Source organism: Clytia hemisphaerica, unplaced genomic scaffold, assembly GCF_902728285.1.
Source record: "Clytia hemisphaerica strain Z4C2 unplaced genomic scaffold, Clytia hemisphaerica genome assembly, whole genome shotgun sequence".
Lineage (NCBI taxonomy): Eukaryota > Metazoa > Cnidaria > Hydrozoa > Leptothecata > Clytiidae > Clytia > Clytia hemisphaerica.
Genome location: NW_027103587.1, coordinates 1463793 through 1481230, shown reverse-complemented (window position 1 = coordinate 1481230; position 17438 = coordinate 1463793). Strand labels below are relative to the sequence as shown.

Below are 17438 nucleotides of genomic sequence, written 5' to 3'. Positions count from 1 at the left end.
TGACAATAAATCTTCAATAGCTTTCGGAACATCTTATACATCTTTTTTATACCTTGGTCAGCACCTGATGTTTGTTTACTTTTACTTTATTTTTCTTGCACAAAACGCCTCAAAACAAATTTTGCAAACAGCACAAAATTATTTTTATCTTGTCAGAGGGTTAAGATGAAACTAATTTGATGCTGTGTGCAAAATTTGGTGCTGACCAGGCAATGATTCACCGTCGCGCCAACTTTTGGTAGAAAATGTGCCATATTAATTTTTGGGTACCCTAATATACAATGTATGTATGTATGTATATACAAAATTTACGATTTTTCTGGCCTGGGGTTGGTCAGTATTTATGAAACCAGGTGGTTTACGGGCTAAATCGGTGGCTTTCAGGTTTTACAGGAGGTCTTTTAGGGGTCGGTAGCACAAAATTTACGATTTTGCTAGCCTGGGGTTATATATATTATTTTACCATATAAACTATAACTAGTAAATGGGACCTAAGTCAAACTTTATTCATCAAAAATTGTTAGGAAAAAAATCACTACTCCATATTAAAGTTTATAAATCAGTCGATAGTCAAATTGTTATCTGACAACACCTGCTCTAGAAGAGAGGGAGTCGTTCTTCCGATTCTATGATATTTATCGGAATTAAACATTATAACTGTTTAATACCACGATCTACAGACATTCGAGCAACATGTCCTGCATAATTATTATACTGACGTCTTCAGTATGGAAAATAGAATGGAGCTTAGCGTTGTTAATTTTGAAATGAAAGTCTCCTTCTTTCAGTATCGACTCGACAGAAACCACGTCGTATCATTTTGCAAAGTAGACTTCTGTACGTTAAATCGGTCAGATTCCAATTCTGGAGTTAAAAAATTTAACTCTTTTAGATAGATGCATTCCATGGTTCTGAAGTAGGTTTGTCATACTTGCGAATTTTCCAAGTGCCACCTGAATGCGATAGTTGATTTCAATATTAGGCGCATTTGTAGAGATGTACGAACCAAGATACTTAAATTTACCTGAATTTTTCAACGGAATATTGCAAATATCGATGATGCTATCAGGATAGCTTGTCTCGAGGTAGCAGTGATTCAGAATCATCGTCTCGGTTTTGGTTTCGTTAATTCGAAGACCAAATTTAACGAATATGTTGTCTCGCAGTGTTGAGGCTGATTGTAGAGATGGAAGATCAGTCAAGAAAAGTATCAGGTCGTCTGCGTATCCACACCATGGGTAAGTCACATTCGAAGTCGTTCTGCTCTAGAGATGGATCTTGAATTGATTCGATACTTATGTTTAAAGAAGTTAACCTCGTCACTAAAGTTACATGTTTTAATAAAAACTCGCATGACGTAGTCAATGCAGAGGTTGACAACAGAGGACTCTCAGGTCCTCCTTGACGAACACCTGATGAAACATAGAATGAAGTGTTCGCTTCATGGAAGGTTAAGGATGTTTAACTGTATAACTTCTCTAAGATATCAAATAGGTTTAGGTCAGCATTACCAGGAAAGCGAATTCTGATTGATTGAAATAGCCAGTCTCTCAAATGCAGCCGTTAAATCAACAAATAGCAAGTAGAGTGGTTGCGTTTTTTCGATTGGATATTTGTTGCGTTCTTTTGATAGTGAAAATTCTGTCTGTTGTGCCTCTGTTTTTTCTAAATCCGTTTTGTTCATCTGTGATTTGTGCCTCGTACCACGGTCTGATTCTATCCAGTATGATATTTATCATCAATTTACATACAGCCGAGCCAATGCTGATTCCCCGATATTTGGTTGGGTCGGATTTGGAACCTTTCCCTTTCCAAAGCATTTTCAATCTAGAGTTTGCCCAGGCGCTTGGTAGATCCAGATTAGACCAAAGATTTTCTGCCAATTTATGGATAGCTTGGGGCATGATCGGGTGCTCACATTTTTTGAGGATTTCAGGGTCGATGTCATTGCTAGCTTTGTCTGATTTTAGTTGATGGAGGTGCTTTTGAATTTCCTCGATGGATGGGGTACCAGTGTCTATAGGGATGTTGGTGGAAATGTTACGAAGCTCATTTATGAAATCTGGCACGTTAGACGAGAGTTCTTTAGGGATTATGAGATTATCACGGTTAGGATTGAAATGTTTTTGGAAGTGTTTTAGAAGCTTTTCTGGGGGGCATTTTGCCAGTTGTGCTTCTAAGGGTTGTCTCTTGTTTTTTTAGCCCTTGAAAAGAGTTTGTCGAGTTCTCCTATTGATGGCAAATTGATTGATCTTTTCAGCTTCTGATTTATAATACTGATTTCTGAGATGTTTTGATCGTAATCGTATTCTCTTTCTAATAGCAAATAGTCCCTTACTATTGTTACGAAGAGTTAATTCATCTTTCAATCCGTATAGACGTTTCAATTCCTCATCGTTATGCCATGGTTGGTATAATCTTGATCTCTCAATTTTGGGAATAGATTCTTCTACAGATGAAATTATATACGTAATAAACGATTCATTGCATGTTTGTTCTTAGAGTGGTTAGTATGGCTGGCCCCCCGGGTTGATAGCTCTTAGGTGGGGGAGGGGGTGACGGCTATGTGCCTGCTGGGAGGGAACTAAAACAGACCCTTTAGGGGAAATGAAATTTAGGAAAGACCCGACCTTTCATGAATATTGGTACCTATCGAGACTACTTTACCTGGAAATAACTTAGGCTTTGATTCTATTGATCCCTTGAGGATCAAGAAATGAGACTTTCGCTGATTTTACAACCCCAAAGGCGACTGGCGGGGACTGGAGTTAGATTTACGGCCCTTAATGGGATTTCAAAGATCGAAAAAAGCACCCTTAGCAGCAGGATCCTCCCCCCGGGTTTTCAACGCTTGTTCAGGGAGCAGGTGATGTCACTAAACTCTAAAGAGCTTTACAATTTTCAATTCGAAAATTAGACCCATTTTTCTCGTTTTTTATCTTCATCTTCATCTGTTTTAGTAAACGTGCAAAATGCGCAGAGTTTACAGCCATCGGTCAGTTCTCCCAAAATCAAAAAATACACCCAGCGGTATTGTCCAAGGATAAAATGCGCCAAATTTGAGTCAGATCCAACAGCTGTCGATACACGTTTTTTTTTAAGAAACTAGTTTTACCAAGCAGCCTCAATGTTTCTTAAGAAATCGGCCTTTTGAGCTTTAAATGTTTCTTACACTTTTCTAAACATTTGTTTTGGTTGAAGTTCTTAAAAAAAAAAACGAACAAGTGACTTTTATGGACCTACCTGGTTATGCATTTAACGCATATATAATTGAAATCAACATGAGCGTGACCATTAAACAATCATTCAGAACACAAATAGTGATACGATCTATTAATTAGTCGTTTGTTTCTTATAAAAAAACATTCAGAAACCAAAATATCTTACTCTTGAAATATTCTTTCATATTCAAGATTTCGTAAGCAAAAGAAACATCTATCTCATCAAAAAATTGAGTTATTTGGCTAAGAACATTGATGTATGCTTATTATTAATGATTCTTATAGATAAAGATGCCTTTTTTTAGCTGAAAAATTCTTATTTAACAAATATCTGCTTGAGCCACCTTTTACCTATGATAGTACCCTACTTTCATGCAAAAAAAAAAAAATTTTTTTTTTTCGAAAATCGGGCTCCGTCACATTCAACGGTTTATAGTTAGACATCTTTGTGCAAAAAACTAATGTCAATGAGACAATCTCGAGAAAAGTTGGTGACTAACGAACGAACGAACGAACGAACGAACGAACGAACGAACGAACGAACGAACGAACGAACGAACGAACGAACGAACGAACGAACGAACGAACGAACGAACGAACGAACGAACGAACGAACGAACGGACGGACAGAGGTTAATTAATAATAGGACCTCCACCGGGGTAGGTCCAATCAAAAAATGTTATTTTATCATTCTCAACCTTAGCATGTTTCCTAGTTTTTAAGCTTTCTGAGCCTCATGTTTCTTAAAAGTGTGTTTCTTAAAAAAAACAAAAAAAAAACGTGTAGCTCTCTGAGTGGTTCTACAATTTATGCCTCGTTTTGGCGAGAAAGCTAAACCCATTTTAGAATAAGACAAAACTCTGAATTAAGAATTGAAAGTATTATTTTTAACTGAAGATTACCAAAAAATGATTAAAAATCCAACACAAAAAATATAGTAACTTATTTACAAAAATTTACCAAATAATAATAATTTATGAATTCGTCATTGAATATAAAAACAACAGAATAATAATTTATAACTATATTCTGATTATTTACAACCGGTATAAAATACGTCTTTAAAAGACACTCATCTTGAGAACAACTTTATAAGAACAGGTGGGCTCTGAAACTCTAAAAAAACAGGAGCCCAGGGGCTAGGTTTGTCCGAGCTAAAGTTCGAAAATCGTCCCTTTGAGAGACTGAATTTCCAGACGTTTTTGGCACCCTTAGAGGGACTATTTCAGCCAAAATGTTCAAATTTTAGTCCAAATTTTAAGAATTTATGAGCCTTTGAGTGAGTTGATTTTTGACTTTCATAATTTTGGAACCCTTACAGAAACTCAATTGCTTTTTAATGGTTTTTGCTAAGCAAATTAGGGGATCAAAATAGAAATAATATGACATAAAACTTACCTCGTTTGCCCAGAAAATAGGAACATAATAAGAGCAATTTTAGAACCAAAGTTTTCTGGAAAATTGAGAACAACCTCAACAAAAACATACCGGTCGTTTTGAAAAAAGTGAAATCTTTTTTAAAGAAGTCAAATTAAACGAATAAGGCGGGACCAATTTGATTAGTTGTTTTAAGGGCCCTACCAACCCTCTTTCCTCACAAAATGTTAATTCAATTTCATTCATCCAATAGTGAGACTTACCCAGTGATATTTATTTAAACCCTTGACAAAGCTACATCCACTATCTTTGATCAGAGTTTTAAAGTAGTTTCACTGACCTTTATATACCCTGGACCAAGTTTCTCAATCCCGGCCAAGCAAAATCTTTTTATCGGAGTTTTTTGAAAAGTGGTACCCTAATAGCGGCACTACTCAATAGCAGTGTAAATGCATCGAGAGCGCTAGATCTACTTCCCCTCGAAAACTTTTGATGATGTAGCGCCGTTAGACGGTAATTTTTAACATGGCTTCTTTACGGGTACCAATTTGAAAAAAACTTCGATCAAAGATGGCGGATATAGCTTGGTCCAGGGATATATAAAGGTCAGTGACAATGAGTAGTACCCGTCAAAAAGCCATTGTTAAAAAATCAACGTCAAATAACGCTACCTCGAACAGTTAGTCAAGAAAAAGTAGATATAGCTCTCGAGTCGATTTTCAGTAGTTTTACAAATAAAAAAACTCCGATCAAAGATTGTATGGTTGGCCGAGATTGAGAACCTTCTTCCAGGGTTTTTATAAAGCTTACTCTTGTCTCCCGAATAGACGTCCCCCCCGCTAATTGTTAAGAGACAAAAAAATCCATCCCCCCGCTCTTATTAAGACCCCCCGCTAATTAAATTCGAATAATTCAATATTTAATTACAATGTAGGTAGACCTTAAACTTGTTAAAATTTTCCTTTTTGTTAGTATTGGTTCTTATTTTACGTTTTTATTTAATAAAGTTTCTTTTTTGTTGTTGAAATTGATACCAGTTAGAAAAAAAATCTGTCTTCAAACTACCCCTCCCCTCTTATTCCATCCCCCCGCTTATTACAATTTAGAAAATTTTCCTACCCCCCTGCTTATTCGGACCCCCCCCCCCCGTCTATTCGGGAGACAAGAGTAGTGGGCTTACTCAGTCATTTCATAATTATGCGTTGGTGTTTAACGTTGTTTCAACGTTCATCTCACGTTATATGGACGTTGTGAACGTTAGATAAACGTTGAAACAACGTTGTGTGCTTCCTAGGATTAGACCTTGTTCGTGTCGGAACCACTTGATCCAACATTCAGAAGAGATCCAATGACGAGAGAGATTTAAATCAACGCTCTTTCACTTGGTATAACTTCTCACTCAAAGTGTTCGTGTTAGCATGCGCCATGCTCATCTTTCTAATATCCGCACCTTCAGGCTCCACTCCTGAAGACTTCGTCTCCATAAGAGTTGTAAGGAAATGGTCCATGGATTTTTGTCGGACTTTGCTGTGTAAACATACCAAAGGATGTAGTGATGGCAGAGTATCGATTACGTCAGCACCTAAATATAAAATACACTTGAAATCACCGGAACCAGGAGGTTTGAACTCCTTGCATATTTAGTCAGGCTTAACAAGCCTATTAGAGAGTTCCCGAAGCCACAACGGCAACGTGAAAACGTGTGAAATACATAGCATATATATGTGTGTGTGTGAAAAATATTGCACATTTTTTATAAGGAACACGTTTATAAGGAACTTAAGGCTGAAAACGGTCCGAAAAATAAGGAATTGCTCAGGCTGAGAATAAGAAAATAAGTTAAGGAACAGTATGAACTTGCAAGCATCTACCAAACCCGAAACAAAAGATGACAAAATATTGACCAAACAACATTCAATAAACGTCTTTTCCTGTACTTTATCAATTTTTATACTTAGACATTAATTACATACTTAGCAAACCCAATATTAGCAGATTTAAGTAAACAAGGAACTCGATAAGGAATTTTGAGGCTAATATTCTCTGGAAAAAATAAGGAACTCCAGGCTCGGAGCCATGTTAAGGTTCCTTATAAAAAAAGAACGTGTAGTTTTTCCTTTTTGGCTCATTTTTGTTTCACAACGACAATGTAGGCTACGACAACGTTTCTAGAGAAACATCTTCGATCCTAACTTAGGAGAGGAAGAGGAAAATTAAATTCGGAAAGTTTTAGTTTTCAGACTTTTCATTTTTAACATACAGTCAACTCTCTCTCTAATTCGAACCTCTATTATTCGAATCTTTCAATTCGAACTTGGTGAACAGCTGAAACTTGGTTTAAATTACTCTCTGTAACTCAAATCTTTCTCTAATTCGAAGGAAATTTTCGGTCCCTTGAAGATCGAATTAGAGAGAGTCAACTGTACAGACATCAGTTCAAGCCACTTCTCTAGCTGAAAAACATATTTCCAAGTTTCAAAATAAGCAAACTAATTTATTCATACCTTAAGGAAATAAATTAATGCGAGAATAAATTCATGCGGAATAAATTAATGCGAATGACTCCAAAAAAAATTTCATGTTTTGCGAAATTAATTAATACGAATGAGCCACATTCTAAACTTTATTAATGATAAAATCACAGCAAAATTATTGAAATTGCAGAATTTATTAATGCGAATTGACCAATTTTAAGAATTGCGGAACTAAATAATGCGAATTAGGGCCAAATTCGCATTAATTAATTTCACATTAATTAATTCCGCATTAATTTATTCTCGCATTAATTTATTCCCTTAAGGTAGATATTGAACCTGAGTACACGTTTGTTTTTATAAGAACAAACTATATAGGAAAATAAGGCTTCGATGGCCAAAATATTAAGAACGGGTTAAAATAATGTTAAGGCTTTGAGGACTCTAGTACATCCATTAGGGAAATGGACAAAAAATACTCACAAAAAGGGGGAACAAGAACATTTTAAAGACATTTTAAGCTTAAAACTCAAAAGTTAAGAGCATCCGAAAACTTCAAAAATTTTGAATATTCTTATAAGAAAAACGTGTAAACACAATGGATAAAACAAACATCATCTATACACCTTTTAGACCGCGCGGGTATTTTTTTCCGTTTTACCACTCTAAAACTGTCACAGTCTTTTTTTTGCACCTAAAGAAAATGACCGCCTGACCCCGCGACGACCGTCGAAAAGGTGTATTGACAAAAATAAGATATATAAAAAATCTTACCAATCAATGATACAGATTCAGTATCGCTCATCGAACTCGTGCTAAAAACCGTCTTTTTAGATTCCATACCAGAGCTAACTCTTTCCAACATCGGCTGAAGAGACATGCGTACCGGTGACGTGCTTGGCATCTCACTTCCACCTGCACGTAAGGGAGACAATGGAAATACGTTAAAGCGCAAAGTTTGTATATTTGTAATATGGATATTTCATTTGCGGTCAAGCTACTTATTTCGTAAGAAATTTGATTACATTTGTTATCGTGAATCGTGATAGACATTTTCATAAATTTCCAGGAGGGGGTGGGGGCTTTTTAGAGCAAAATAAGGGGCTCTTTTTTTGATAAAAAAATAATAAATAAATAAAAAAATATTTCCAAAAATTATTAAACTGGTATTTCTAATGAGGTCCGAGGGGGGAGAGGGGGTGAAAAAAATCTGGAAAACTTGCAAAGATTCATCCCAAACTTAGTTTTTTTTTTCTTGTTATATTGTTGCCTGTTTATCAGGCACTCGAGATCACATACTAAGTCGTCGTTGTTTTGTCAATTTCTTTTCGTCAGGTTTTGTATAACTCATGGAATGCAACAAAGGAGGTCTCTTCGTTTGTTCGTCAAACCTCGTCTTCTTTGTATCTTGTTGTTTTTTCTCGTCTCCAGTAACGATGACGTCATTCTCGTCCGACGATAAAGTCGGTAACGAGAACCGACGTTCGGGTTTTTTAATCATCACTACAAACGAGAACGGTGTGTGTGTATGTGTATGTTGATATGTGTATGCGTGTGCAAAAAAATATTTTAAACTGTCTAATTAGTAGTTTTTAATATACTTTCTCACTATACTGGGTCCACTCATATGATAAGCATTTCATGTCAAGAAAGTCATACAAAAATACTTTTGCAGTCTACTACAGCCGACTAACCTGGTAATAAGATATCGCGTCCTGAACTTTTTGTTGGAATATTTCCAAAGGTTTTCCTCCGGGTTACCGGGCTGAAAAAAGTGAACGGTCAGTTAGGGCCTTAGGATCTCGCAATCCAAAAGTTTGAAAAAATGTTCCAATAAGGCTGTGAATATAGCCTGGAAGCCACTGAGTCCCTCAAAACTGAAAAATCCAATGAAATAACTTTAAATTCTGAAAAAAGTTAACAAAAACCTAAAAATATCAATATGTATACATACCATGATCGTAAAGCAAGTTGCAATCTCGTAAAGCAAGCTGCAATTTCGTAAAGCAAGTTGCAATTTGGAACAGAAAAGTCAGGATATAAAATCTTCAAAACAGCTCAAGGCGCGACTAAGCAAAACTTTTACTAAACTTTTTAAACTAAGAGCTAAGGACGAATACTTAAATAAATACTTAATACTCTAATGGACGAATACTTGGTGTTTTTCGAATCGTATTAAAAAAAAGATTTCATCATAAATGCCTTGAAGGAACTAATTTTTGCGGAACTTATTTTCGCGGTACGAGGGTACTAAATTGGCGCATTTTTTGCAGAACTATTTCCGCAATTGACACCCACGTTTTGACGAAATTCTTGTATATTCCTAAGTGTTTTAGAGGATTTTTAGTAAAGATTGCATTTCGCGGAACTAATTTCGCAGTAGACACTGAAAACAGCTCCCCAAAATAGTTCCCGCAAAAATTAGTTCCGCGAAAACTAGTTCCCGCAAAAATTAGTTCCCTTAAGGTATAATGAAACATGTCAGAAAGAAAAGTCATCAAATGTTACCTGGTTTGTTTGCTTGTTCAAGGCCAATGTTTTTGAGAACGTTCAGTCGATCGCTTGATCCGCAACAACCAAGTTCGAAAGATCCGTGATAATCATTTTCTTGTGATTCGTCCGCTAATTGTTCCGCTAATTCTTTCGTGTCCGGTGTCTTAACGCCTGGGCTGAATATTAAACAGATCAAATAAATTAATAAAATTTACAAGTGTTAAACGTGTTGATGTACGTAATGATGGCACATACTTATAACGCTGCCGTCGAGACAAAAGGTCCAATCTCAGAACAGGTGTCTAAGAATTTTCTTTTTACTTTGCTTTTAACTTAAAATTTAGAGATTGACACTTTTCTCTTGTAGATAGGATCCTTCTCCACTACAAGAAAAGGACCAATCTTACAATTTTCAAATTAGAAAAGCAAACTTGACTCAGTTTTTTGACACACTAATTTAGAGATTGGACCTTTTGTCTCGATGACAGCGTTAAATGCTTCGGCTTTGGTTATTGCAATGGTGGATTTGCGACCGCCCACAATAGAGCTCTAGAGGAGTGCTCTCATCAAAGGGTAATCTAATAACATTGATATGCCGACATTCCCAGTCGCGTAAACACTGAAAACCTGGCTGAATTTCTGTCGGAAGTCAAAATTTTCCCGATTTAGTGTGTCGAAAGAGAAGATGTACATCGGATGCCAGATAATAAAATATAAATAAATCGTGAGTAAGAATGCTTGCATGTGTATTGGTGGAGGATCAAATCTCCGTGTTGGAAAGAAATCATTTCTCTCAGGGAATGGGGTCTCGTAATGAGAGAGTTCAGATTACCTTTAACTGTCTTGCACGTCTTTAAGACCGTGTTCAGGCTTTACGGTTCCGTATCCTTCCCAAACGAAACGGTTCCGAAAAAAGTGTTAACGTCAAAATTCGAAACGTTAAAAAGAGAACAGATCGATACGGTTTCGTTCCACTATTTTCATCGGAACGGAACTGATCCGTTTTCTTGCTCAGAAACGTTGCAATACAAATGTGAACTCTCGCAATCCGTAAAGTAAACCATACCGGAGCGACACGAAACGATTCTGTTTCACTCCGAAATGAAATAAAGCCATTCGATTGGTTACATTCAGGTTTTACGTCACTTTTAACCAATAGAATGGCTTCATTTCGTTTCGGAGTGAAATGGAATCGTTACGAATCATACCTGAAGAACATCTCTATATGAAAGCGATCTTCTGAAAGTGGGTCGGCGGACGGATCTTCGTACTGCATGAATACGATCTGTGTCAGGTAATTTAGTTCCGACGTCTGACTTAAATATTTGATGGCTCTTTCACATTGTTTGTCATTCATGTCCTTAAAGTATAAAAAAAGTTGTTTGAAAATTACAAGAATACCCTGGGTCGAATTGTTGAAACAGAAGCTAATACAGAAGAATTGAGGCAAAAAAAAAAACTACAGTTAACTCTCTCTAATTCGATATTCAAGGGACTAAAAAAATTCTGTTCGAATTAGAGAAAGATTCGATTATACTAATTTCTATCAGAGGGGATCGAATAGTAGAGGTTCGAATTAGAGAGACTTAACTGTATAAGAAATATACTAAGATAAGTAGCGGTCCCGAAGAGAAATTTGCAACACACTTAGTAGCTACCCGAGGTAATAGGGATCTTTAGCATCTAGGACGTGAAATAAATCATAAAATCAAATGGCAATTTTTATCCGATTTTATCTAGATTTGATATCACGTGCACAAATTTGAAATTTAAGTTTTTGTAAAAAAAGATGTTATAATTCTCGAGGGATTCACATTATTTAAAACTATTGCACTCTTTTTTTACCGTCTTCGTCTCAAAGGCTACGTCAAAAAAGAATTTCCAAGACATCTTGAGATTTGAAAACGTCCATTAATTACCCTGTTAAAATTCACTATTCTCATGAAAAAATTGATATGAAAAGAATAGAATCTAGCTGGGATCCAGCTATCAATCCCTAAGGGCTTTCTTTTTGTTCAATCCTACCGTACTTTTCAAATTTGCCGTCCTAGATGCTAAAGGTCCCTTAATGTGTTGAAAAAGCTGGAAGAATTCAGTAGTGAAAGAAGGTTTGAAAAAAACAAATTTAAGGTCAAATCTTTCTTAAAACCAATAAGATATCACAGAAAAAAATAAACAAAGGAAAGAAATCGACATACTTTGAAGAGAGCTCCGTGTTTGATAGCAGCCACAACAGAATGGACATGACTTTCACTTGTCATATATAAGCGCGTGCGAACGTGACGGTGTGGTGTTGCTATATCACGCGACTCCCTGTACATGGTAGAGATAAATAAATGTTTATTAGATTGTCGAGAAAAGACAATATAAACAACACTTCATTGTCCAGTGACAATTAGAAATTATTATGCTTTTAAAGCTAGAAAAAAATGCTATTCATGATATGCACCACTGCAATAAACGAAATTATGTAACTTTTCTGTTTTTGTTCCACCCAATATGTCACCTTTTCTATTGTCTAAGTGACGTATTTTAAAAGTTCCCAGAAGACTCTCCAGTGGTACATATCATGAATTCAAAATATACGTGCGTAGATGCGGGGGAGGGGGCAAAATTAGATTTACTCATTTGATTGATTTACGATTTTAGTAAAATTTAGTAGTATCTGGTAGTATAATGAATTCTGTTGCCGTGTTCCTTGTCCAGGCCCCCAAAAAATAGCGAGTTTATTTATCGAGGATATCGAGGGCGACGGTTAGTGAACTCGACGCGAAGCAAAGTGGATAGTTGATGCACGGTTCTATATCGCCTTTGCTCACCTATACAGACGAGGGTATTTTGGTGTTTTTACCGTTGTTGAGCAAAGTGGACCGCGATTTTGGAAACAATTATGTCAATTTTGCTTTATATGGTCTCCTTCGATAGCCTCCGATACAAAAACTCGCAAATCCGCTGCGGGGGGAGACTGCTGCACAGGCAGTGCCTTTAGTTAAAAAAACATTTTTTTGCGACGGATTAGATTTAATGTAGACGGTCGACTTTCTACCTGGCGTATTCTTATTGATCAAGAAGTGGGAAGAAAATTGGTAGTTAAAATCTTTGCTTGAAAAAAATTGATAGAAGTCATTGCATATGCTTCAAAAGAGGGCAATGCATTGACTTTAGACATTCAACTTTCTGACAAATTCAATTCAGAATTAGAATAGGTAGAAAATGCGAGTCCGTCTAAACCAGAACAGAAATGATTTCACTCGTGCTTTAATTGAGTGATTTTCTGCGAGGTAGTGATTTTATCATTTAGGAAGGACAAACCGATAATTATAACCTCAGCATAAGCAGAATTTAGCGAGGCGAAAATTTTCTGACCCCATGGCCATGAAGTTAAACGCCTAAGCAGAAATTGAAAATGACAGAAATTTAGGTAAAAGCGACAAATCTGACCCCATGGAGTTGAAAATCTTGTCTCTGGTCATATTATCTCAAGGTAAAACAAATTTATGAGAATCAATGTTTTTTCATAGAAAGATTACATCATTTGCGTCACTAACATCATGAATTTCGGGAAACGATGCCAGCCTGTATTATATTTTTTATTATTTGAGCGATCGGGTAAAATATCGTCTGGTTTGTGTAATGTATGTCATTGGTCAGTAAAATGTCCAAAGCGTGATCTATACACACATAATTTGTTGACGAAATAAAAAAAAGTTGAAAAATCAACGAACTGTTCATATGAAATGAAAAGTTCAAAAATAATACGAGTTATAAGAAATTTATCGAAAAACTATTTATTTGTGTATTCTGAAAACAGTATTACAATAGTGTCAGTCAGCTCAGGGAAGTTTCTAGGGGGTGCAGTCATGTCAATTAAGGTGTCAAAGGGTGGTGCAAGGGAGTTTTCTACTCACCCGGCAGATTCATATCTGGGTTCGTAATGTTTCCACGAACTAACATAAAAAGAAGAAAAAAATACTATGGTAATTGATCTCCTTTAGAAAATAATCAAGTGTACAGTAAATTATCGTCAGTTAATTTTGCCAGTTTCATTCTGCATTCTGTTGTACAAAATGAATAGACCTTTTCATAAATTACGTCACGAACATCACTTGCCTCGTTTTGGAAATATTGCCATGATGATTAACTCCCAGCGGATTTTAATAAAACTATTTTCTATTCATAAAAAATCATGTAATCTCCCAAGGGACATAATCACCATGGTAATTGTTTGAATACGAGGCAAGTGATGTCCGTGACGTAATTTATAAAAAGGTCCATTGAAAGTAGGGAAGTTTGAGAATGGAGTCTGTCATGGTATGTGGAAAAATGTATCAGTGAGCCAGTCCAGTCAGTCATTCAGTCAGTCAGTAATATCTGTCATGATTGAAAAAAACTCGTGTATTACCTAGGATCTAGGCGATGGACCGTCTCCTCCAACTGTTGCACATTGTATTGAAGATCAGCCAATATTTTACGATAAAACCGATTACAAATCTGCTTGGATATCCTCATCTTCTCAGTTTTGGTGATCCCATATTCCTGTAATTAGTGGAGTCAGTTAGGTATAATAAACATTATAATCACATGATGAGTTATTTTTTCTTCTTTGGCGCGTCTTCAAAGAGAGCAATTAATCGTTAATTGCATTCTGTAGAGAGCAGTTAATCATTAATCACACTCTTCAATGAGGCGCCAATGTTTACAAAATTGATTTTAATGTTTTTTCTTGCATTTTTTTATCGAACGTTTTAATTGCATTCGTAATTCATTTTTTGAGAAAGAAAATTTCCCGAAAATTTATAAACAAAAATAAAAAAACAGAGAGAAGAGAAAAATATAAAACTTTCAGTGTAATTTACTTTCCTGACGGGGAAAAAGTAGTGAAAGCCATTGTGCGATTAGCTCGTAATCACATAATAACTCGTACAATTCGAGAATTGCACTCGTTATCATGTGATTACATATACTAATTACGCAAATCTTGACAAAATCGTAAGATTTTGAACAATGGCTCAACTTGGTCTATACGTGGAAGTTTTCAAGGGAGACAGGACGGTGGCAAATATCACCTGTCACTCCCTGTCAGCATTTGTTGACAAACAAAAATGTCATATGATACGACGTTGGGAAAAATAATTGAAAAATGGGCAAATTTTAGCACATATTTCAAAAGTCCAAAATCTCAAAATCTCTTTGCATCGTAAGGTAAAGACTCCTTCTTTACTGTAATCACTAAATCCAAAAAAATCAAATTCAAAACTCGAGAGTTTGACTTTTTGTTTGAAAAATTGACAAGAGATTTACCAATGGTATGACAATGTCAGCTAAGGATTTGGAATACGTGTAGAGCTCTGGCAGGTGGTCAAACTTCAACGACCTAGAAAATAGAAATAAAAAACGTTTCATTTAGCGAAAATGAGATAGCAATCTTATATGCAGTGTTATCAAGTTTTCGGCATCAAACGAAAAGTCCGAGAAACCGATATGACACTCTTACAGTATATAAGAAGAATAATTGTCCAAACTATTTAATAACGTAAGGCGAAAATAAAAAAATGTAGTGTTTTCACCTGGCCGGGTGAAAAAGAAAGATTTTCTGACCCGGCCACTTTCCGCTTGTAAATCAAGTTTTGTTCGTTAGTAGTTGATACATTAGAAAAAAAACATTTTTCCGGCCGGTCGCATGAGATCTTTCTTCCTTCACCCACATTCCCGAAACACTACATTTTTTTTATTTTCGCCTAATTAATAATATTTTTAAGCGACTTTCGGGTCCCTAAACGCCAAACTTAGGGTTGAATAGGCGGGAATCTTCCCTGGTAAAGCCAACTACTACCACCAACTTTGTTTACCATAAATGAACTCATCCTTACAAAGACGAAAAAAGTTGTATGAAAATTTTACTCACTGATTATGGAGATAATCATATTTGACGCAATCGTAGATGTCTGGTATTAGGGAGATATCAAAACCTTCATTACTGTGAAAATCTTTTTCGATTTTTTCCCAACGGTGTTTCATCAAGCTTAGCGTTTCATCATGGTATAAATCACTCTTGTTCGGGTTTGTATGAGGATCTGCGCATTTCTCGTTGATCTTCACCACAAGTGCTTTGATGAGTTCATCAACTTTCTCACAACATTCGTGAGGATTTTTGACTTTGCGCATGGCTTTTAGTATTGAATTATCACCACATGCTGCCAACTGTGCGAAAAAGAAAAGAAAAATTACCTCTGAATGTCTCGCAGTTAGATTTTTTTGTCAGAGAAAAATGGTGTACAGGCTTTTGATCATTACACTGAAAGCAAATTCGTATACAAAAATATTTGAGACAAAATTTGCGAAATTTTAAACACCACAAATGATTTTTTAGCTCGTTAAAATACGGTTGGAAAGTAGACTCTTAACTCTAAGGACCTTAGGATCTCAGGACTTAAAAGCTCAAATTTGCTCCAATAAGGCTTGGAATATAGCCTAGGCCCTAGAAGCCACCGAGCAACTCCAAAATCGAAATATTCAATGAAAAAAGTGGAAGTGCTAAAATAGCAATTCTCGGGGAGTACGGATGTTGGCTCATCTTTGATACTCTAAATTAGTCTTAATCGCAGACCTCTTCAAAACCGCAGGCAATATAGGAGCACGGGAGCCTTGGGTCGCCCTTGAATGCGTTCGAAACCTTATTTTTTCCTAAAATAACACTTAGGCTAGTAATTTAGTAATTAGTAGCTACAGGTAGCAAAAGGCAAGGCAGTTTTTTGTTGAATAACCAGATCAGATCGTCACATTTACCTTATCCCAGAGCGTGGTATGCGCAGAATGGATGATCTGTTATAAAATCTTTTGTTTTGTTTTTATCTAAATGTGTATGAAGCAGCGAAATAAATTAATTTTGAGGAAATTTGTCACGAATTTCATACTTACGTCACGTTCGCTGTCTTCATTAAAATCTTCCGTTGAATGTAAATAATCGTGCAAACGTGATTTCACCCTGTGTGCACGGAAGGGAAGGAAAAAAGAATAGATTAAAATTTACCAAAGAAAGTTCTATTTTCTTCAAGGCATTTAAACCATTGATTTGCAAGTTCGAAGGGATATACTCGAGACTCCTGGATGGGAAGTGAAGTCACTTATTTCCCATCCAGAACGTCCGCACGTGGTTTTAACACAAACTTGAAAGTAAAATCTATCGCTAGATTAAAAAAAAACGCAGTCCTCAAAAACAAAGGAACCGCTAGATACAATCCGTCGTCGTGATTGTGGTAAGCGTTCTGGATGGGAAATAAGTGGCTTCACTTTTTCTTGCCTGGGATAGTTTAGAGATTCTACTCGACTAGAACCTTTTCATTACCAGCGATTTAAAACCAGAATCACTACGCGCGTTGGGTCAAAACATTAATATGATTGAAAAATGTCTCACCTTTGCATGGTACCACCTTCATCACCGGGCGTGTCCAGCATACCAGTCACATATTTATCACTTTTTACCAGACTCACCAGAATTGGTGTCAATTCTCCTTCTAAAGCCAACAAACCCTAACAAAAAGATATACATCAATTACAAAAAAGTTCGGACCATTTTATTTCGGACATTAGTTTTCGGATGAAAATGTTCTTTTTGAAAAGAGGTTCTTTGGGGATTTCGCATTTCGGACGTATGCTGTTTTTACGGTACTCCATTGTTTTATTTACTGCATATAATCTCTGTATCACAGACGCGGCGAGACCCTCCCGACTGAAAAAAATGCCAAAATTTTATCCCAGTAGGGATAAAAAGAAATTCTCAAAAAGAAATACGCGAGGGGGCCCGTCCGAATTTTTTTTTGAAAAATTATTAACGGGGACATTTATTCGGGATCTTAGTACACACAACAATCA

General features: G+C 36.2%; 1 protein-coding gene across 8 annotated transcripts in view; it reads right to left on the bottom strand.

Annotated features, from left to right (window-relative positions):
* Positions 1-5622: 5622 nt before the first annotated feature.
* The window catches only part of LOC136801449 (inositol hexakisphosphate and diphosphoinositol-pentakisphosphate kinase 2-like), a 50183-nt gene continuing 38367 nt past the window's right edge, over positions 5623-17438 (bottom strand). For 4 of the 8 annotated variants that reach the window (XM_067058088.1, XM_067058094.1, XM_067058093.1 and 1 more), the window contains exons 11-22: positions 16981-17096; positions 16485-16551; positions 15472-15767; positions 14868-14940; positions 13969-14102; positions 13475-13513; positions 11765-11879; positions 10775-10926; positions 9582-9742; positions 8373-8576; positions 7848-7988; positions 5872-6181 (exon numbers count right to left, since the gene is read on the bottom strand). In XM_067058088.1, coding sequence (XP_066914189.1) covers positions 5967-6181; positions 7848-7988; positions 8373-8576; positions 9582-9742; positions 10775-10926; positions 11765-11879; positions 13475-13513; positions 13969-14102; positions 14868-14940; positions 15472-15767; positions 16485-16551; positions 16981-17096 — 1713 coding nt within the window. In that variant the 3' untranslated portion in view covers positions 5872-5966. Of the gene's footprint in view, positions 6182-7847; positions 7989-8372; positions 8577-9581; positions 9743-10774; positions 10927-11764; positions 11880-13474; positions 13514-13968; positions 14103-14867; positions 14941-15471; positions 15768-16484; positions 16552-16980; positions 17097-17438 lie in introns of all 8 variants that reach the window. The other 4 variants (XM_067058092.1, XM_067058096.1, XM_067058089.1 and 1 more) reach the window with 3 other exon arrangements.